This window comes from Lontra canadensis, unplaced genomic scaffold, assembly GCF_010015895.1.
Source record: "Lontra canadensis isolate GAN:19392208 unplaced genomic scaffold, GSC_riverotter_1.0 scaffold11, whole genome shotgun sequence".
In the NCBI taxonomy this organism is placed as follows: domain Eukaryota; kingdom Metazoa; phylum Chordata; class Mammalia; order Carnivora; family Mustelidae; genus Lontra; species Lontra canadensis.
The window spans coordinates 19,604,193-19,627,346 of NW_022631005.1; the positions used below are offsets into that span (position 1 = coordinate 19,604,193).

General features: G+C 33.3%; 1 protein-coding gene across 1 annotated transcript in view; it reads left to right on the plus strand.

The window, feature by feature from the left end:
- The window catches only part of LRP1B (LDL receptor related protein 1B), a 1,927,222-nt gene that overhangs the window by 1,778,172 nt on the left and 125,896 nt on the right, over positions 1–23,154 (plus strand). The window contains exons 69-74 of the mRNA XM_032856138.1: positions 4,845–4,974; positions 6,656–6,762; positions 7,105–7,237; positions 14,593–14,715; positions 20,924–21,049; positions 21,797–21,934. Of these exons, the coding sequence (XP_032712029.1) occupies positions 4,845–4,974; positions 6,656–6,762; positions 7,105–7,237; positions 14,593–14,715; positions 20,924–21,049; positions 21,797–21,934 (757 nt within the window). The remainder of the gene's footprint in view (positions 1–4,844; positions 4,975–6,655; positions 6,763–7,104; positions 7,238–14,592; positions 14,716–20,923; positions 21,050–21,796; positions 21,935–23,154) is intronic.

Sequence of the window (23,154 nt, forward strand, 5' to 3'; positions counted from 1 at the left end):
ACTATTGACAGTTAATTTTATAATCTGTTTTACCTCAAGTGGTGAATGGCTGGGTTGGGAATAAGATGTTTGGAAACCTTATTCCCTATAGCTGGTGCCTTTGCCATTTGTGAATTTGTTCATAAATTTGCTGCAATATTTATAGCCAGGACTAATATTTTTATGCATTTTAAACAGTTTTTTCTCCCCAGTCTCTTTCCTCAATAGATACTCTTATAGACTTTGATGTGGGTCATCAATTTTCATGAAACCACAGGTTCAGCTTTGCTTAGATGATGAATCACAACCCATTTATAATAAGGTCTATGTGAAAAACTCTGGAATATTTCTGGATGATTCTGGAAACTTAGACTGTGTTAACACTTATAATGTTTCACACAATTTATTATTTATGCCTCTATGTATTTGTGTCTCAGCTGTTAATTACTCCATAAATCTTTTTTAAAAAGTATATGATACACAGTTAATATCTTTTTAACATCAAATCTAAAGTGAATTGTAATCCTTTACTTTCAAATAGAGAAAGGTCCAGTAATAATCACTATTCATGATTTTCTCTGTTAATGATTTTCCATATTAATATCAGGAACACAGCACTGGTGAAATCAGTGCTACTCAGAGATAAATGAAAAATGAAGTGTCTGGTCCTCAGTGGCCACCATGGTTCATTCTAGGGTACAATGAATTTTGAGAGCTCTGCTGCTCTGGAAGTTCTCATGTATGAACTTTTCCCTCATGAAGGTCATCCCATTGACTCTAGGTTTGCCTAGAGAGAATCTACTCTGCTATTCTAGAGGTTTCTGTGTTTCAGGTCAAACTTCCTTACTCATTCATTGATTTTCTGCATCTTTGGCAGACATTTTAAGTCTCTACTATTTAAAGAACCCACACAGACTGGTTCTTTCCCAGTCTTCAGGTATCCTTATTAAGATTGGACACTCCTCCATTCTAACACCGTGTTGGAAAACTCCCCAGTCACATTCAGGAGTCTAGATTTTGGAAACAAATGTTTTTAACTTCTCACGTAAAGGCCAGAAAACCTAATTCTTGGGAGTTGCTAAGGTCTCTCAGGAGAAATTGAAAAATACCACTTATATTCATGGGGCTGTTCACAAATAAGTAAAAAAAAAAAAAAAGAAAATCATAGGGGAGCTAAACTCTTACATTGCCCGGCTACATATTTACTTAGTATCCATTTATTCAAGAATTATCTTAAATGTTACCCAAATGAAACACTTTTCACATAAACTCATACATACCATGGAAGTTTGTTTCACCTACCCTGTGTAATCCCTGAAACCTCAAGAGGTAAAGATATACTTTTTAAGGCTTATGATTTCATCTTCCATGTTATTCACTAGATATCCAAGGTACGTAAACAGACTCAAACACTTCTTTTTCAAAATCTTAATTCAAATGAAAGTAGATTAGATAGTCTTATTAACACATTTATCTCATGCCCTAAGTTAATGGAAGTTATGCAGTTCCTTGATGGCTGACTAGAAATCCATTCCTCAGACATTTTCATGATATGCCCCTAGAGAATCTAAATTACGTTCTTTTTATTTATTTATTTATTTATTTATTTATTAATTTAACTTTATTTTTTCAGTTTTCCAAGATTCATTGTTTATGCACTGAACCCAGTCTTAAAGGTGGTCTTCCTCTACGTTCACAGCCATTTAGTGTGAAGTGTGTAATGGTACAGGCAGTTGATTCCTCTTTTCTTTTTAAGGTTTAGAATGCCAGGTTACATTGACAAACAAAGAAGCAAACAAAACTGAACTGAACAGGGGCTCTGGGTGGTTCAGTGGGTTAAGCCTCTGCCTTCGGCTCAGGTCCTGATCCCAGGGTCCTGGGATTGAGCCCAGTGTCGGGCTCTCTGCTCTGCAGGGAGTCGGCTTCCCTCTCTCTCTCTCCCTGCCTCTCTGCCTACTTGTGATCTCTGTCTGTCAAATAAATAAATAAAATCTTAAAAAAAAAAAAAAAGTGAACTGAACAAATGGCTAGAAAGCCAAATTACACACAGGATACTCTCATCTTAGAAACAAAAGATAAAATTGTGAGGTTTTATAAGGATGTTAACTGATAATGTAATTAGCTTGTTCATATCCAGCTAAACAATAATAATAACTTGGATCAATGTCATTGTGTATCACATTAATAGCAGAAAAGAATTATTTAAAGTGACTTTAAAATACAGTATTTAGCCTCTGCATTAAGTATATTGCACTGTGTGGACAAAAAATGCAAATGAATCTTAAACTGTGTTCATATATTTGGTAATAATATTGTTTTCGCTAATTTGAAGCTTGCATATATTGAGAATAGGCTAGATCAAATGCTTAGTTGTTTTCATATTATTCGCACTCAATTTTTAAGTAAAAGAAAGGAGATACCAATGTAGGAACAAAAAAAGTAAATAAAAATTCTGTAATATTAAATTCACAAGTATCAGTAAGAGATTTTGATTTATCTTACTCTTTCTAAAAATATATAATTCCTAGCTAAACTGATGACATCTCAGTATTATAGATTGACCCTAACATTCACATAGGGGCCTCTAAATACCATTTTCCAATTAAAGGAGACAAAACTCCTTTGAGAAATGTCCAGTTCTAGATATGAAAAAGGAAATTGACAAAATGAGCCACTAACATCTTGTTAAGCCAGAACAAGACCATTACTATAACGTCCAGAATACATAGGAGCTAATTGAAGGGATTTTCTGCTAATCAAAGGGAAAACTTGAATACCGGGGGAAAAAAGTGACTGTAATGGATAGAAATACAATACATGTATAAAAATACATGTGTTTATAATATTACTTTTAAAAAACAAAAATCTCATTAGTCACTTTAGATGTCACAAAAGTATCTTTTTTTAGGATTCAATCAGCCAAATTCAGAACTGGAGGCATTCAACAGAACAAATAACCTAGTGTCTTCAAGTAGTAAATGGCATTCAAACAAACAAACAAACTAGCGAACAAACAAAAAACCTAGGAGAATGGGAAATAGTCATTCATTTAAAGAAACTCAGGCCAAATTCAAAGTGTAAACTTCTTTTAGATCTTTATTCTACCAAATACTATCTTAATGTAGTTTAAAAAATGAGAATATTTTGGATATTGATCGGGAACGACTTTATACTAAGGAATTTTTGCAAATTTTGTGATATTATTAATGTTCTAATACTATCATTATTGTGTTAAGTAATCCAGACTATAAATAAATGTGGTGGAGGAGAATATATGAAACCTGAATAGTGAAGTGGCGATCATTGTTAAACAAATAGGATGGGCCCATGAGGTTCATTATTCTATTTCTTTCTGTATGCTTTTAAGAATCTAAAATGATAATTAAATAACTTGCAAATATAGACACACAGACACTCATCAACAATACTGTAATTTATTTTAGATTGAAATCTTCTGATAGAAAATGTATCTAGAAGTGCAATCTTCTATATTGTTGACAATATAGATATACCAGTGCCATTTGTTATAGAACTATTTTACTCAAATTCCTTTAGTGCTGAGATAGTCATTAATTCTACAAATACTTCCTAAGCAGTTATTTAAATCATGGCACAGTATTAGATATTTGGTTCACAAACACACATGATCCCTATCCATACAGACATGATCCCTTTTCTACTGGAACTGAATTACATGTAATTTTAATTTATATTCCTTGTTTTCTACAGTTGTGGTGGGTATTATGGAGGGCACGTATTGCATGGAGCACTGGGTGTGGTGCATAAACAATGAATTTTGGAACACCGAAAAGAAATAAAATAAAATAAAATAAAATAAAATAAAATAAAATAAAATAAAAAAAAAAGGGACCCAAAAATATATCTACTACTGTCTTGTTTGAATTCCAAATAAAATCTGTATGCAGCTAGTAGAAGTGACAATTGTGACAGTTCATTTCACAGTTCTTTAACAACAAATGTTGGAAGAGCGGTAAGGATTATAACCAGCAACTAATCTGTGAAGGGACAGGTAGTGAGGAAAAGGCATGGGAAGGAGAAAGGAAGGCCATGGGAAGTTCTGCCAACACAAAACAGATTTGCCTTTGGGTTCTTTGCTTAACATTCATCCCGTCATTCCATTCGCAATGAACTGAATGTACTTGCTTAGAAATAATTTTTTAACACTTAATTTCCCCCCACAATCTTAATTGTCACCTATAATAATCTTAAAATTAAATTATCCCATAACTGTCTATTGGAAAATGATCTCTGATATAATAGAACTATGGGATCTATGTTCTTTTCTCCTTTTTCTGTTTTATTATGACTCGCAAAGACAAATGAAAATAGAAAATTGTTATTCTTTTGTTATATATAACCATAGACTTAAATGACCATCTGAGCTTCCTGTATGTGGTAGTCATGGTTTCTACATTTCTAGGTTTCTGTTCATAAGGTTTCTAGCTGTCTTTTGGGCTTGTATGTGTTTGTCGAAAAGCTTATGTTATATGCTTTTAATCTCAGGAACAAACTGAGGGCTTCTGTCAGGGGAGGGCAGGGAGGGATAGGGTGTCTGGAGTATGGACATTGGGTTGGGTATGTGCTATGGTGAGTGCTGTGAGTTGTGTAAGACTGATCATTCACAGACCTGTACCCCTGAAACAAATTACACATTATATGTTAATTTAAAAAGCAAACAAACAAACCTAGCCTTAAAAACTCTAACAGCAACCCTCTTGGGTCCCCTCCCTCTTTGGGAGCTTTGTACTATCACCCAATAAACTTTGCTTTGCTGCCCTTCAAAAAAATAAAAATAAAAATAAAAAATAAAAGCTTATGTTAACTGCATTGTGTGATTTTGACAGAGAAATTGTGAGACAAGTTGTTCCAAAGATCAGTTCCAGTGTTCCAACGGTCAGTGTATATCAGCAAAATGGAAATGTGATGGCCATGAAGACTGTAAATATGGAGAAGATGAGAAACACTGTGAGCCAGGTAAAATGACTGAGGTGATAGTTAGTTTAACTGATATATTAAGTAGGTATAATTTCAATTTAGGCAATCATGTACGGAAAACAATGGCAAATGCACACACACACACATTTACTATTTCAGAAATAAAATTTTGAAATATTTGTAGATAAAAAAAGAAATATTTGTAGATGGATTCAATGGTGTGCCCTTGCTATGTTTTGAAACTGTTTTTGAATGTAAGATCATTACTATGTTGGGGATCTAAGCATTAAACTCCTAAAAATTCGATTTTCCGGTTTCTCTCTCTTTCCACACCATTTGGAATTATTTTTCCAAGATGGCAAAATGAAATATGTTGAAACTGTAAGTGCAATAAAAATCAAGTTTTCAGTTATGGAAATGAAGGTTATGAAACAGAATTAAGTAGTTTCAACATGATACCAACTGAGAAAATGTGTAAGTGTATTATTTCTATTTCCATCTTGGTCCAAAATCAAAATAAAATTAGGAAGCAAGACCAGAGTATAGGAAAAGAATACCTGATTTATGATACATTCTTATTCTTTAAGTATGGGATTTATAAATATGCTCATTAAAACTTAATTTTTTATACCTTAGGTATTTTAATAACATTATCTTACAGAAAAAATAATTCCTGGAAGAAAATTATGTTATAATCTGTGTGTAACCACAAAAGCATTACTTTGAGAACCCAGGTGAGAGTAGCAGATACAGGACACACACATTGTTATATGTCTGTACAATGCACATGGTCATACTGGTAATAGATTGCATCTTTTTTCTTACTGAATTTAGTTCTCAGTCTCCATATGAATACAGACCCTGAGGCAAACACTGTCAATTAAAAGGAATTAAAACTCTAGGAAAAAGCTTATTATAATCCTGGAAATAAGCATTTCAGACCACAGACTCCTTATATAAGTACATTTGGCTACCTAGTGGACCAGTGTAAGGCCAAGAACCCTGGAGGTTTGAATGCTGGCCTAGCAGATTCGAACCCATAGACAAAGGCAACAATCATAATTACTGTGTCAATTAATTGGATTTAATATTGGAGTAATTTAAATATTCACTTGTTATTTTTATTTTCTATGTCATAAAGTTGCTATAGACTCAGTTAATTTTGCATTATTCATGTTTAAGACCCCAAAACAAAAGTACTTCTCAGAAGTTATGCAAATATGACATTTATGTCAACATAGCCAGCTAGATATCATGGGGTCTATAGGACTATGCCAAGATTTCTACTTTTAGATTTATATGATGCATATATAAATTAACATTTCCAAGGGTCACTAAATCCCTTTACAATTTTAAAAACAATTTAAGGCCTTTGTTTTTAAATAATTTAATTTAAAATTATGGGAAATTCATCTAACTCTTCAAAACTAAAGAGGTGGAGACTATATAGATTTTTTTCCTTCTTTCTTTAGTCTGGTGAGTTGAATACTTCCTGAACAGGTTATTACATCATTTTTTTAGGTATATTTAATGAAATGCGATAATACTGTGAAACATATTTTAAATAAATGTTTGATATCAGATATGGACTATAGTTTAAATAATATAAACTACCTTCATTGCTGTCTATGCATTTTTTACATGCTTATTTATGTTTTTATCTATGAAACCAATCATTCAATTTACCAAATCTAAATCTTAACTTTATAATTATATTCAGCTTCTCCTACTTGCTCATCAAGTGAATATATATGTGCAAGCAGAGGATGTATTTCAGCATCTTTGAAATGTAATGGAGAATATGACTGTGCTGATGGTTCTGATGAGGTAAAATCTATCATTTGATTAAAATCTCTGAATTACATGAATTAGGTTCGGGAAAGCAAACATAATAAAAATAGAGTAAAGAGACAGATTCTTGATTCTTAGCAATGTCTAAAATGTTAGGACAAGTACACTCAATACAGAAATTGCAACAGATACCTGAGTCTGCATGCTGTTCATATACTAAGCCCCATTGTCATTTGCAGAGGTTATATTCATTAAGTCAAAATAAAAGAAAGCCCACGGTGTAATATATCTCCAGTATTGTCAGCTGCATGTTTATTTTGCCTGTGACTATGTCATTATCATTAATGAAAACTACAGTGCTTATTTGTATTTGAACAGATGGACTGTGTGACTGAATGTAAGGAAGATCAGTTTCGATGCAGAAATAAAGCCCACTGTATTCCAATTAGATGGCTCTGTGATGGCATTCATGACTGTGTGGATGGCAGTGATGAAGAGAACTGTGACAGAGGTAAGGTGTCTGTGTGTGTGTGTGTGTGTGTGTGTGTGTGTGCACTTGCCTGGAAATAAGAGAATGACAGCTAAAATGTTGTGCAAAATCAATAGGGCACTAGGGCCAGAGGATGGAATCACCAAATGATTCTCTTTACCCATTCCTGTTTCATTATGTAACATCCTGGTCTGAGTAAGCAAAATCTGGATAATTTTCAGGCAGAGTAAATGTCAAGCTTCATATGACAAAGGCAACCAAAGTGCCAGTGTTTAATGTGTCCTACCCCAAGCCTGTCCTTGGATTAGATGCTGGGTCAGGAATAGGCACAGGAGAAGGATGCAGGGAGCATAACCACTAGAGCCGTTACTACAAAAGTATTTTTGAGATACATTTCTCTTCCACATTGCTTGCCTTACTATGAAAGAATAATAACATAAGGCATACTATATTACACATACTAATTTGCTAGATCATACATAAGTTGTAGCTTGTGCCCCAAATTTCCTTTTAGCCATATGGCTGAGAAAATGATCTACATTTTTTGTCAGTCTGGAAGTCAGCTTTAAATTTTGTAGTGCATTATTTTCTAGTTATGTGAAAATATTTGCTGAAAAATAACAACTTTTTAATTGTAATTCACTACATTACAAGCAACTTTGTTACTACTTTAAGGTTAATGAGATGAAAGCAAAGAAATTGTGGGTGAAGCTTAAAATGATCACAAATTCTATAACTCTTATTATTTTCATAATGTTAAATATGTTGTTTAAATGCAAAATTATTTTTAAGCTGCTTTAAAAAGTTAATGGACTTTACATTTCAGAGTCTTTGGAATATCATCAACAGAGATGATGCTAATTATTGATGTATGTTGCAGGGCATTTGAACATGTACTCAGGGTTTATACAGTTTCAATATACCTTTGCAACCACATGGATGGAGTTAGGGAGTATAATGCTGAGTGAAATAAGTCAGTCAGAGAAAGGCAAATACCACATGATTTCACTCATATGTGGAATTTAAGAAACAAAATAAATTCAACAAAGGGAAAACAAAAGAGGCAAATCAAGAAATGGACTCAACTATAGAAAACAAACTGATGGTTACAGAGGGGGGTAGGTAGGGGATGGGTGAAATAGGCAATGCGGATTAAGGAGTACACTTGTGATGAGCACTGGGGGTTGTATGGAAATAATGAATCACTATATTGTATACCTCAAATTAATATTACACTGTTAACTAACTGGAATTTGAATAAAAATTTTAGAGGCACTTCAGTGGCTTAGTCATTTGAGAATCTGCCCTTGGCTTGGGTCATGAACCCAGGGTCCTAAGAACAAGCCCTTCTTACGACTCTCTGCTCAGTAAGGAGCCTGCTTCTTCCTCTCCTCCCTGCTTATGTTTTCTCTCTATCTCCCTCTCAAATAAATAAACAAATAAAATAATTTAAAAGTCTTTTTAAAAAGAAAAAAAAATATTTGCTTTTATAAAAATCTAGTCACTCAAAGAAAAATATCCTCCATTTTCTTTAATATTAGATCAAACCTTTATTATTTCCTAAAATCTCCATACCCAACCTGATAAAGTATTGCAATATTCACCAGAAGAAATCCTAGTTCTCATTTGGAATCTGCAGTGCATTATATAGAGCCATAAAAGGTTGTACTTCCCTAATAGCTGTTTCTACTTTTGGTTAAGTTCTCATATTCACATTCTATAATTGGTCACTTTAGAGACAGCAAACTTTGTAGATACTCTGGCACCAAAAGCTCTTCAATACAATCATATTCTAAGACTTCAGGACAATTAAGTAACTCATCTTTTTCCATTTTCTAGCTAATAAGCTCCAGCCCCTCAATTTCAGTCACTGTCACCAGTCTGTCTCTTTCTCTCATTGCTTCTTGCCTGGGTTCATGTAAAGCCATGTAATTGGACTCTAATACATTCCACTCACTGCTGCCAGGTTGATCTTATTGAAGTGTAACTCTGATTATGTCGATGTTAGCTCAAAACTCTTTCTTTCTGGTTATGTATAAATATGGCAGTCAGGGTTACAAGAAAATGATCCTGTTCTATCTCCCTACCCTTATCCTCAATTACTTCTCTTTATATCATATATCCTAGACCAAACTGAAGAATAAATCTAGTAAAATTTTCCATGTTTTCCAACGTCTGTCCTGATTCCTCTGCTATTTCCACCATCTCAATATCTTTGCCAATGAAAATTATATCTATCTTTTCAAGTCCATTCAGTTGCTACTGTCTTCTACCAAATCTCAGTCTCTTCTGGAGCTTCCCTAGCAACACTTTGATTGCATTCCTGTTATAGTATTTTTCCTTTTAGTATAATTGCTTCTGTATTAGTTGACTAAATTTCCCCTGTTGGAATGTGAGTTTCTTAATGTAAAAAATTAGGTATGCAAACAGAATGAGGAAGTGCATTCCAGGCAGTGTTATCATTATGCATAAAAGTCTCAGATGTGAGAGAAACTTTAAGTGTTTAGGAACTATAAGTAACTGGAAATTAATGCTATAGAATTTGGTTTTAATATTAAGCATAATGAGAAGTTTTCCAAGGCTTTTAAAGAGTCTTCAAATATTTTTTTCAAAAAGAAAGGGTAAAATAATTTGTACTAAGTAAAGCACAGAGAATTTATTGAAATGAAATTCAAGAGATCTAGTTTCTTGTTTTACTTCTAGAAACCTTTATGTATTAATTTTTCATACTATCAGATCCAACCACAGTGAAATATCTCCAAGAGCCATAGGAATATCTAGAAAGTGAGTGACTGTATGTGTGTTTGTATAAGGGCAGTCCTGTCAGGATTTATCTATTTTTTAAATATTAAATTTCATAAGAAATGTTTGTTTGAACAAAGAATTACAGGTTAAAAATCAAACATTATAGTAAAAAAAAAAAGAACATTAGCATTGAATGATAGCATTTGAAATCTGAGTTATTTTTTAGATTTAAACCGACTCTACTAAGAGTTTAAGCTTACTGATTAAAAAAAGAGTTGAAGACCTTTAATTCAATCATTTACAAATGTGTCAAAGCTCCCCTTCCATCAATACTCATGTTTCTAACTTTCTTGGGTTTCTTTGCTGCCAGGTAAATTCCAATGAATTATCTTGGTGTTTAAAGTATTTGATCCTGTAAGGATGTACCTTAAGGCTTGCTCGAATTCAGATTTCTAGCATTTCACTTACCTCCAACAAATGGTTTAGGTACTGGATAAATGTACTTTAAGGCTTTGAGGAAAAGGAATGCCAGAATAAACAAATCTTCATTCATCCCGGATCTGGACACATGAACAAAGGGTTGGGTTTGGAAGGCAATAGGGATGCAGGAACATTTTCTAAGAAAATTAGCTTTACTAGTTTACTTTAAAAAGTCAAACCCCCAAATACTGTGGAATTAAAAGCACCATTCATACTTCCAAAGCTAAAACATGTTGCCTCAAGGAAACTTGGTATTTGTTTTGGTCTGAGCTCCCAAACTTTATTCTCTTTAGCAATTTTGGTGGACAAGATTGAGAATTATTCTTTTTAGTAATCACCAGCTCAAAAATATGTTAACTATTTATGACAATTATAAAACATTATCATATATTAAACTTTCCCTCTACCTAAATTAAAATGGGAACTCTAGATGCTTAATTTTGATGATAATGCCCTGTCCAGATTTCTATGAACCTGCCAAAAGTTCAGTTATATTCAGACATAGGTTTTTGTTTATATATGTATACACACACTTTTCTATTTTTCTAATAATCTTCTGTCGAGCTTATTAAGAACATGACTAATGACTAGGAAACTGGAATTTTGTTGGTTATGTGTGCCTCATGTCATTTCAAAATAAGCATTTTATGTTAGACTCAAGATGTCACGGTAGCCCCATGATACATTTTTTTTTTTAATACAAATCCTTCATGGAACAATAGGAACCCGTTAGTAAGTTATCACAAAATGTTTTTCTTATTCTACAATTGTGATTTCATTTATATTTCTCTTCTTCTTAAAAAAATAATAATATGCCCATTTATGGGGAAATTATGTTACCTAATGTGATACCTTTGGGAACTCATTTTTTATTTTCCTTTCAGCAAGACTGATGTGCTACAAATAGACTTTTCTAAAATAGAGGATGTCAAGAGTTCACAAATTTTGTTTGAATATAATCCATTGTAAAATGGAACATGCAATGAGATTTAGTCATGAGAGCATCTTTTTTCTGAAAGAATATAACTTTCATATTCCATGGATTTTGATATTGAATGAATTAAGCAAATACCTCCTATCAATATTCATATCTTAAGTTTCTTTAATACTAAAGGCTGTATATGTTATCTTTTTATTGTTTTCAGACAGAGTTGTTAAGTGGTAATATATTTTCTTGCATGGGTTTTGATCATTGAAATTATTCTTAGAATTAGGGCATTTTAGAGCTGACCATTCCAGAAGTTGAAAGAAAGGGGCACCCCAATGCCAGATATTATATTGTCAGTCTTATATGGTGATACTCACCATGGTGGACTTACCACGGACTTGACTTTTCCCATATTTTAGAGTTTGCTAGTCTTGAGAGATGCCAATGTAGGATGTGCCAGTTATGTTAAGCGTTTTTGCAGAAACTCTCAGAACTGTTCAGATTGCTATCACAATATCTTGGCCTCAGCTTTATCTAAAAAAAAAAAAAAAGATTCTAAGCCATCGACCTCTATGTCCCTAATCATCTCTCTACCATTAACCCTATCGAGTTTTTTAAAAAGTTGAATTTCTTCCTCACCTTTTACTTCACAGAAATAGTTTAAAATCGTGAGCTTTATTCAACATCTGGTCACCAAATTAACAAATCTACCTAATGCTATGCCTAGCCTAACTTTTCCCCCATTCCTCCCTCTTGAAATGGGAGACTTGTTTCACCTCCAATCTAAGCATAATCCTTTTATATTAGTTTAAATCTCAAATCCTTCACAATTTCTGGATTCTCAAAGAATTCATCGTATCAATTACCCTTTCTCTCTTCTGTATCTTCAAGCTTACTCTGTCTACTGAATTATTCTCAGAAGGACTTAAGTATATCAGATATCTGTTTTACTCCATACAAAGAACCAGCCTCTCTTATTCACATAACTTCCTCCTTTCTTCCTTGCCTTTAAGACCAAACTCCTGGAAAGGAATGGATGATTACAGTAACTACTACTTTTTCATCTAATAATAACGAACTAAAAACACATCAATAAATCCACCACCAGTTCACTGAACCTCCTCTTTTAGCATTATATAAATATGCTCACTACTACTTCCTTGTTGGAACACTTCTCAGGTATTTCTCCAATGGGCTACTTTTTCTGTCTCTTTTGCAGACTCCTCTTTATCTATCCAGTCTTTAAATGTTGATTTCCTCTGTTTCGTTCTAAGTTTCAAATAACAACTACATTCGGATCATTCCCAGTTACATATTTACAGCTCAAAACTTGTCTTATTTTTTTTAGGATTTTATTTATTTATTTGACAGACAGAGATCAGAAGTAGACAGAGAGGCAGGCAGAGAGAGAGAGGGAAGCAGGCTCCCTGCTGAGCAGAGAGCCTGATGTGGGACTCCATCCCAGGACTCTGGGATCATGACCTGAGCCGAAGGCAGCGGCTTAACCCACTGAGCCACCAGGCGCCCCTTGTCTTATGTTTTAAACACATTTATCCACTATCCTGTTAAATATCACTACATGATTGTCTTACTAGTCCTTAAATTAATTGTGTAATTATTTCTATTAAGCTTGCTCCTCCTTCTGTATTTCTTTATTTTTGGACAATACCTACATTTACTAAATGATCCAAATAAACCAAAAATAGAGAACTATGCTTGACTGCTCATTCTCCTTGACACCTTCATCTTTTTAGCCATCAGATCCTGAGGATTCTACCTCCTGAAGCACTTTCAAACATAGCTACTCTAAATCAAGTACCAACAGTTCTCTTCTGCATTGCTACAACCTCTCTTCAAGTTGGTCTTTTTCCTCCAGCCTTGGCTTTACTCTTGCTACCTTTATTTCCAAGTTCTCCACATTCTAGCTAGTGTTATCATGCTAAAATCCAAATCTCTTTCTGTCATTTGCTAAATTAAGTCTTTGCTGCTATCAGGGAATTATTAAAGATTCGTATACAAGTCAAAACCCAACAAGATGAGCTGTTTGACCCTCATAAGTTTAGGCTTATTATTCCCCCTAAAGTGATCCACAAAATGAACAATGCTTCCTTCCAGGATTTTCTAGTTTCACAAGGATGAGCAATATTACTCTCCAACCCCATGTTTTAATAAAATGTCCACTTCTAAATATGTTAATGCCTTCAATCATCAAATCTATCTAATATGGAAACCATATTTATTATCTTATGAGGTTTAAATAGGTAGTAAAATTCTCTGAGAGCAATCTTATTTATCTTAATTCTGAATTCCCATCAGGTTGTTTTGGGTTGTTTCCCCAGGTACTGCTTGTAAATATGACCTTATAAATTACTTTAGCCAAGCCTCTCTTATAACATAGGAAAACACTGAGTCCCAGAGAAGTTAATAGACAGGCAACACAAGGGAAGTTCCTAATTCCCCAGCCATTGCAGTTTCCACTATATGTTATTACATATCTAAACATATAACCAAAGCTGATTAGTATTTTGGTTCCTTTGCACAGGATAAATATACTTAATTTTAAGTGAGCATATCTTTGTATTCTTGATGTTTTACATTTAATTGTGAAAAGAGAAAAAAGCAAACATTTATGAAATACACAAAAAATCAGGTACACTACTGTATACTTTTTATAAGTATGACTGAAATATTTCACCACATCACCAACTTCTAATTCTGTATAAAATTAACTGATTATCTGTGATCGCAAAAGCTTTTTATTGGTTATTCTGTCTTCAGCAACTAAGTTTGTCAGTTTCCAGATATAACCATATTGAACTAATAATTTTGCAAGTGTCTTTTCTTTCCAGAACAACACAATATATATAATGAAAATTAATACCATTTAAAATCTAAGTTTCTTTACAGGAACATAAAAAATTTTGTGAGGTGGAAGATAATTTATATTCGAAAAAACTTTCTTCTACTATCTTACCAGTATTTTCCAAAGGAAATATGATATACCTGGGTAATATCAGATTGTTTTGAAAAATAAACCATGAGTAACTTAAAAAAAAAAGTCTGGATACTGCTTGTCCCTCATATTGAACAGGAAAAAAATATAAGGAAGTGAGAAACTAGGTACTGTGCGAAGATAATTAGAGGAATATGTGTCCTGTTGACTGGCATTAATTAATTATGCTACATCTCTGTGTCTCTTTTTCTGTTTTGTTTGAAAATAAAGGAGGAAATATATGTAGATCAGATGAGTTTCTCTGCAATAATTCCCTTTGCAAACTACATTTCTGGGTGTGTGATGGAGAAGACGACTGCGGAGACAACTCTGATGAAGCCCCCGATATGTGTGGTATGCATTTCACCTGGGTCTAGATTATACTGTCATCTCCAGATCTAACATGCTGGCGTGAATCGATAGAGTGGTGAGGCAAACCACAAAGTCTACTATCCTGGGGTTAGGTAGATACCGATACAGCTTTTATTCAGGTAGTAAGAGATTACCCTGCCCAAAGTTGATGATTTTACAGAGATGGCCCCTAAATCTGAATTTGTACATGTCAACACTATTCAAAAGATAGTGTATGGCCTATCTGGGAGGACTTATACTGATTTAGCTTTTGAATTGTGTGAGGTTCATATAAGGACTTGGCTTTGTACCAAATTGGTTACTGAGGCTAAAACATTTTTTGTCGGGGACAGATAAGTACATGGACAAAATGTGAATAATAAAATCATGTAGCCCCACAAGTTACCCACCACTGAGACCAATGTCAGGGAGATATATATGGAGATAATATGTAAGTATATTAATAATATTTTAATATGTAAGTATATGGATGTATTTTATTACATAAATATATTAATATACTTAAATATAGCATATATTATTTCTTCATATATATCCTGTGTTATAAATATATTAATATATTTTAATACATATATAGACTTAGGCAGAGAACTGCAATTAGGAGTTATATAACCTTTCAATCTGAAAATCTTAACAAAAGTTATTGCTTTTTCAAATTCAAGTTACTCTTGACTCTTGATGATTGTCAGGAGTGTACTTACACAACCAGCAACTATAAATGTCTGTTTATATCACCTAGTAAAGGATTTCTTATAGGTAACAAGCATTTTCAATTCCTTCTTCTCATTCTTTTTATCTAATCTCAGTAAAAGTGTATTTTACCTCTAATTTAAAGAAAAATACTCCTACTTTGGATATAATTAAGTAGCACTTCAGGTGAATTTAGAAGACATAGCATGAGTGTATATACTTAAATTCTTTGTTCTATTTGGTACACCAAGTTAAAACAATATTTTTTGATAGACAGTGACATTGACTATTGACATTACAATTGAATAAAATATCCAAAGCATGGAGGTAGCTTTATTTTTAAAGGGATTTAAAACTTAAAAATGACAGTCTTTGGAGAGTGTTCTCTGTAGACACAACTAATGAGAGATATAACTAAGTTTCAGTTTTAGTTCAACATCATCTTACACAATGGACTCTAGAAAATCACCAGAGATTATATTGTTTCTGCATTATAATCCATGGAAAAATATAAATTTACCTGCCAATATCAGGCCAGAATCAATTATTTTTATAAAGTATGTATATGTATACATATATGTGCATATATATATTTTTTTTCCTTCTATTCCACTTTAGCACACAACTAGTGAGTGGAATAGGAAATGGTTGCTAATTAACCATGTGAGGCTCCAGTGTCATACCCCCAGGACCACTTCTAGGACCAGGAAGTGATTCTCAGTGACATGCCACACAGCTGCTAGAAAACCTAAAATACAACCAGCTTGATTCCGTGCATGTTTTTACATTCCTCTAGGTCATCAGTATAAACATTGAGTCAAGCTGTTATGTACCAGGGACTGTGCTAAGTAATTGGGATGGAAAAAAAAAAAAAAAAAGAAAGAAAGAAAAAAGAAAAAAAGAAAAAGAAGAACAGCACATGGTTCTCTTTGACAAGATCTTACTCTGATTGTACTAATCAGATTTTCATACATTATATTTTAAGCAATGGTGGAATTAAGTAAATGTACAGATAAGGAGGAGAGGAATAAGATGAACTCTGCCTAAGGAGGAATTCAGAAAGCTACAGTTTGAACAATCCAAATTAAAAGACAGCATAGGCATTATGCACAGCATGGGAAATAGTGTCATTCATTCATTTAATAAATATTTGTTAGCATAGATACTGTTATTATTTGGGGGAATATAATGATGAGAGATACAGACATGGACCCAAATGTCACAGAACTGAGAATCTAGTGGACTAGGTATTCAAATGATTTAAAAATATATGGTTGAAAATTATGATATGTGCATTGAGGAAAAAGAGTAAGTTTTAAAAGTATAGAACAGAGAGATTTTATTCAATCTTGGGTTATGGTAAATAATATTTGAGTTTCAGTCTGAGAGATTTATCACTGCTAAGCAGGTGAAAGGGATGGGCTGGAGGGAAGGTGGATGACATGATGTTGTAGGCAAAGGAAAATGTAGACAACCCTGAGGCAGAGTGAACCATAACTTATTGGAGTAACTGAAAGATCCCTGTGCTTGGAGAGTACAGGTCAAGGTAGATACTGGTTTAGGATGAAACTGAAGAGACGGAAGAGTCTGGAATCTTGTAAGTCTTCATAGGGAATTTTGGATTTAGCCTAAAAGTAATTAAGAATACTAAATGGTTTTGAGGCACCTGGGTGGCATCAACTCTTGATTTTGGCTCATGTAGTGATTTCAGGATTCTGAGATCAAGCCCTGGGTTGGTCTCTGAGATGGGCATGGAGCCTACTTAAGATTCTCTCTCTCCTTCTCTCTTTGCTCCTCCCCCTGACCTCTCTCTCTGTCTTTCTCTCTCCCTCTCTATAAATAAATAAATAAATAAACATTTTAAGAATTGTTTTAAGAAAGAATACTAAAAAGTTCTAAGTACAACAGGCATATAGTCATATATATATTTTACATATATTGGATAGAAAGGGGCAAGGCTAGGTAAGATAATTGCTATACTCTAAGCAAACCATGCTACTAGCTCGGGTTAAGATAATGATAGCACGTGATGGCAAATATACTTGGAGGTAATTTGAAAAGCAAAATAAAATAGGATTAAATAATAGATTAGATAGATAAGTCAGGGAAGAGGAAGTTACTAAGTATAATTTGTAGGGGGTTTGTGCTTGTTCAGTTGAATACATGGGGAATATAGGAAGAGGAACAGTATTGCAAGTAAAGATTAAATGCCTGGTTTGAGATACATTTGAGGAGACATTCAAGTATAGATTTCAGGTAGGCTCTAGATATTTGATTCTAAAGCTTAAAAAGCTGGACTAAAGTTATAAATTTGAGAGTCAGAATAAAATGGGATAATGAATACTATGGACTTTGTAAGATTTAGGCTGGGTGGGAGTAAAGCATAAGAGAAGAAGGAATTTAATATAGAATACTGAGTGCCACCAAACTTCTACATAAATATAAGCAGCTGGAAGAGACTCAGGTGAGTTACCACAGAATGATTTGAAGGAAAAAAAAAAAAGGTATAGCAAAAGAAATACCAAGGTAATGAAATGTATCAAGAAAGATGGAATGGTTCCTGAAAGGGCAGGAAAAAATTGGCTTCAGAGCAGATGAAAACTTAGTTTTAGATAAGAATAGTCACCCCTTCTCTGTTATTAAAAATACTGACATGAATTGATAGATTATCTATAGATGGAGGTGGATGTCCAATTATATAAGAAGTGATAACAAATTCACCATCATTTTATTTCATTTTTATATATGTAGTAGGAAGTATATTCATATATAGAATATGGAAGGTTGTTATTTTAGAAAATTTGAAAGGAATACAGATTTAAATTGTTATTGCAAAGGGTAAGAGACTAACATGCTATCTCTATCTGTATTTATATCCATATCTATCTATCTATATATACATGTATATCTGTATTTATATCTATGTAGATACAGATATATATGATTTCCAAGTAATATTTAGGGCCCATCTGGTATTAATAAATATTCATATTTGTGATGTCACTTGGTCTTGTGGCATGATCATCTGCAATGTTCCTGGTCTTCCCAGAATGCAGACATTGGAATAGCGGATGATTTTATTCATCTAAGCTTAGGGTTTTGTTAGATAACTAAATGAAAAAGAGAAAAGGGCCAGATAATCCAGATTATTTGTACTAAAGTGAGTTTCTAAATGAATTCTTAGAACATATAATAAGTTACCAATAAATATTTGTCAACTGAGTAAACTGAAAGATGGAGCGTGGGATCTTATGTCAATGCTGAGGTAACTAAAGACAAAAACACTGGAGAATAGGAAAAGGTAGATCTATCAATGGACTAAAGTTTCACCTAAGACAGAAGAAAGGTTTAATGAGACTGGTTGAATTAAAAATTTTGGAAAGTAAGAAATGCTGGTCAGAGTTTGTAGCATTCAGATTAGTGACTTTGTAAATGAAGGCATTGGAGGAAACAGTATATCCAGCTGCACTCATGTAGATCAATTAATATTCTTACCTGCAAGCAACATGAAATGTCATTGGCTAAATTAAGAAGAGAAATATATTGGAATCTACCAATCTTCAGAACCTGAATTAGAGTAAAATGTTACTGGGTATGAAAACCTCAAGGAGCTAAGAGGTACAGATATTGGTTGGTTTGTTCATGTAGATATTAAAGTCATCTAGGATGTTTAAATGAGTTTGGACGGAGAGCAATAATGATGTAGGAATATGCTACAGTCATTAGTAAACTGGGGAGAGGAATGATGTTTATAAGGCTAATAAGAAAATAGCAATAAGGAAGATATTTAATCAAATGACTGGCTATCAAAATAATAGTTTTTTTTCAGTTTATTTTTAAAAATTGAATGTGAAGATATAGTAACAAAGTTCTGAAAGCTAAAGTAGGAGATTAAGGGGTATTTAAATATAACATGAGGCTTGAGAAATTTAAGAGATATTCCTAAAAGATCTGAAGAAGAGGACCTATGCTTGGAGTGGGAACCAGATTTCAATTAAACCATGGAGGTCAAGCAAGAAGGAGTATGGTATATTTAAGAAGCTAATAAAGTAGTATTGCTAGAATATTAAGAGTGACAAGGGATTTGTCTGTAAAAGTAGCATGGACAAAGTAGTGATCAGTCCATTATGGCATGTGAAGTATCTTAAATTTTATTCTGAAAATGCTGGGTAACTATGGAAGAGATGATCAGATTAATGTCTAAGGTGGGTTGTTCTGGTGCCTTGTGGAAGATTTTAGGTTGGGCAATGAAATAGAGATATTTAGGATTCTACCGCAGTTTTCTTTGTAAGAGATAGTGCAGAGCTGAACTGTTGTAACGGATATGTATGGAGAGAAGAAGGCAAATTTGTGGATAGTATCAACCAGATTTGTTGACTAGTAAGAGCTGAAGGTCAAAAGAGAAATGCATTTAGAATAACCCCAGACTTGCAGCTCTGGTGTGCTACTAACTGAACCATGGAAATAACACAAACTTATGTTTGGGGAAAAGGTAGTCACAGGGAGGTGATGAAGAATGGAGTTCTGAACTTACTGAATTTGAAATTCCTGAGGGGATATCCTATAATCAATTGTAAGATGCTAGAATTAGATAGTGAATTGAAAGTTTTAAGGGCATAGTGTCAAGAAAATCTATGAGAATAAATGAGAATATCAGCAAAGAATTCAAGAATGAAAAGATCAAGAAACCAATGAAAACACCTGGAGTATTCCACATGTAAAGATAAAGTGTCATGAGAGAGGTTTCCTCCTTTAGGGGTAGAAGTCTTCAGATTAGATAATGATAGAAGGGACAAGGATAAAATTCTCTGGCTTTCACTGTTGTCATTTTAAGTCATACCCCCCCCAAAGCTACATATACCCACAAAAATTAAACATAAATAACAAAGATCACCTATGTGACTCAAATATATAATTATACATTTGTTTACAGAAAACAGTTATAGTATTGTTGGGACTTTTTTTTTTTTTTTCACCGGATGACCTATTTTCAAATTTGGACCTATAACATATGCTTCCTCAAGCTTTATTCTGTGTGAAATTGCTCTTTTAAATAGCTAAGTGTCCTGCCATGTTGTATAAACTGCAGGCATAAATTAATTTGGTACACCAACTGAAGTCAGCTAAGATAAGGCATCTGGAAATGAGACCATGAAGTTTGGCTCTTTTTCTTACTTCATTTCATTTCAGCTGTGCACTCTTTTCTGTAGTTAATGTAAATAACCAAGATCATAGCTTCTATTTCCACACAGTTTCTAGTACCTACATGAAGGCAATTTCCACAACAAAAGATATTCAGAAAAGCCAGATTATGGATTTGAAAAGAAGGAAACAAAATAAAACAAAAACAAAAGCGAAAAGCAAAATAAAACGAAACAAAACAAAGAAAGGAAGACAAAAAAAAAAAAAAAAAAAAGGGAAGGGGATCGTTCCTCATAAGTTAGTGTACCCGAAGGAGCGGCTTTGATTTTTTTCTTTCCTTTTTTTTTTTTTTTTTCAGCCAAATTTCTTTGCCCACCCACAAGACCTTACAGATGCAGAAATAACAGAATATGCCTGCAGCCTGAGCAAATGTGCAATGGGATTGATGACTGTGGGGACAACTCTGATGAAGATCACTGTGGTGGTAAATCCGTTTAATGTGAAATAATTGATTTAGTGACAGCTATAAGATAATACAATGGCTTGGGGGCTCAAAAAATTACAAAGAAATATTTTCCATGTAGCATGTCTGAGGGTATTTTTTTCAGACACTTGATCTTCTGACGAAGTATGAAAAATAATCTGCTAACATTCATTTGAATAGTAGAGCTGTGCAGCTTTATCCAAACTCTCTACTAGTCTGTAAATCTCCACTGATGATACACAGTTTATTTCTGAAAATACTGCATGAGAGAAAACACAGTGGTTTAAAATTGTTCTCTGTTAAACAGCTCCTTGAGGGGAGAGTGTTAGTAAGGAGTTTATGTCTGTATACACAATTCCTTCTTCACAATTATGAAATTAAAAAAAAAAAAACTTTTAAAACCAAGGCTTTACTAATGTGTGTGTGGCAAAATCATCTGATGACAAACCCTGACCTGAACTGGTCTGAAGCAGTTTTTATTACTTTAAGAACAAGGTCTCACTTAGGATGAATATTCAGACATTTTCCGGTGGAAATGTAGTGTTACTTATTACAAGGTAAATACACTGTTATTCCTCTAAAAGTCCAGAATTTCCCAACTTTTTTCATTTGGCCCAAGAGCTTCAAATAAAGTATTGCGGAGCCATGTTTTTCATAGTGTTTAAATAAAATCTTGAATGTGTTAATGAACTCAATAAATTTGTTTTGATTCTGTGAAGTACTAATCATTTTTTAATGACTCTATAGGTAAGCTTACATATAAAGCAAGACCGTGTAAAAAAGATGAGTTTACTTGCAGCAATAAAAAATGTATCCCCATGGACTTCCAGTGTGATCAACTTGATGACTGTGGAGATGGTTCAGATGAGCAAGGCTGCAGAATAAGTAAGTTTAGTTTCTGTTAAAGTGTAGCAACATGCAAGTTCAATTCTCCTTCAACATGACTAAAATTTTCTCTACTGGTGTGAGAAAATATCATTCTTCACAAATATACCTAAGTAGAGAAAATTTTGGTAATTTTTGGTAAGCCCTTACCAATGCAACCTTAGAATGCCACTTAAATTAGTATCAGAAGGTATGAGGTGGGAAAGGTCGTTTTCACAGTGAGTACCCTTGTTAGACCTGAATCTGAAATCTCAATATCCAATTGCAGACTTTGTTATCAGCAAAGATATCTATGTCCCTTAATATTTTATTTCATAAAATATAAATTTATTTTTCTTACAAACAATGGTATTTAGTTGAAAAATAATAAAGGTCTTAGTAATTTATTCAGTGTTTTAAGATTTTAATACATTGCTGAGTTATTCTTAAAGAAGACATCATTGTTTAATTTAGTTGGAGTGTGATGCTATTTGAGTTATTAGGGCTTGGTTATTTTCATGTTTAATGTTTGATATCTCATTTTTCATATTAAGAAAAATAACCAAACATATGACTCTAATTCAGATTGCTTATAAGAGTCATAAAATCCTTCCTATTATGGGGTCTTTCACTTTTTATGCATCTAAGTTGTTCCTCTCTGGGTTGATGAAGCATTACCTCCCACAATATGGCCACATATACCTCAAGGCTGAGGTGAAATTCCACTGGTGTACTTTAATTAATTGTAAAATATTCAAGAGTCGGTGGGGATTAATAACCATTATAATTCTGATAAAGTTTTCATATTTCAAAATAATTTGATATATGTAAGTAAAAAACAGATAATTCAACATCTATTTTACAATAATATCCCTCTCATTTATTTGCATTCTAAAATGTTTTTTGGAATGAGAAATAAAGCTATGAAATTGTAATTACTATGCTAGGAATGGCAAATAACACATAGTCTGTTGTAACTTGTGTAACAGACCTTGACCACTGGAGCATACTTCTCTTCCTATATATTTTCAGGCTAAAATAGTTTAAGAACTGATGATTTAGCCTACTTGTTTGAGTAACATGGTAGTACCCCTGATTGAATTCCTGAATACTAAATTTAGGTTAGCAATTAATGCCCACATCTCTGGGAGCTTCTAGGAAACCTTTTGTTTCCTAGAGAAGGATATAGTACTCATACATCGTACCATTGTAATGATAACCTGTCATTAGAAACATTGACT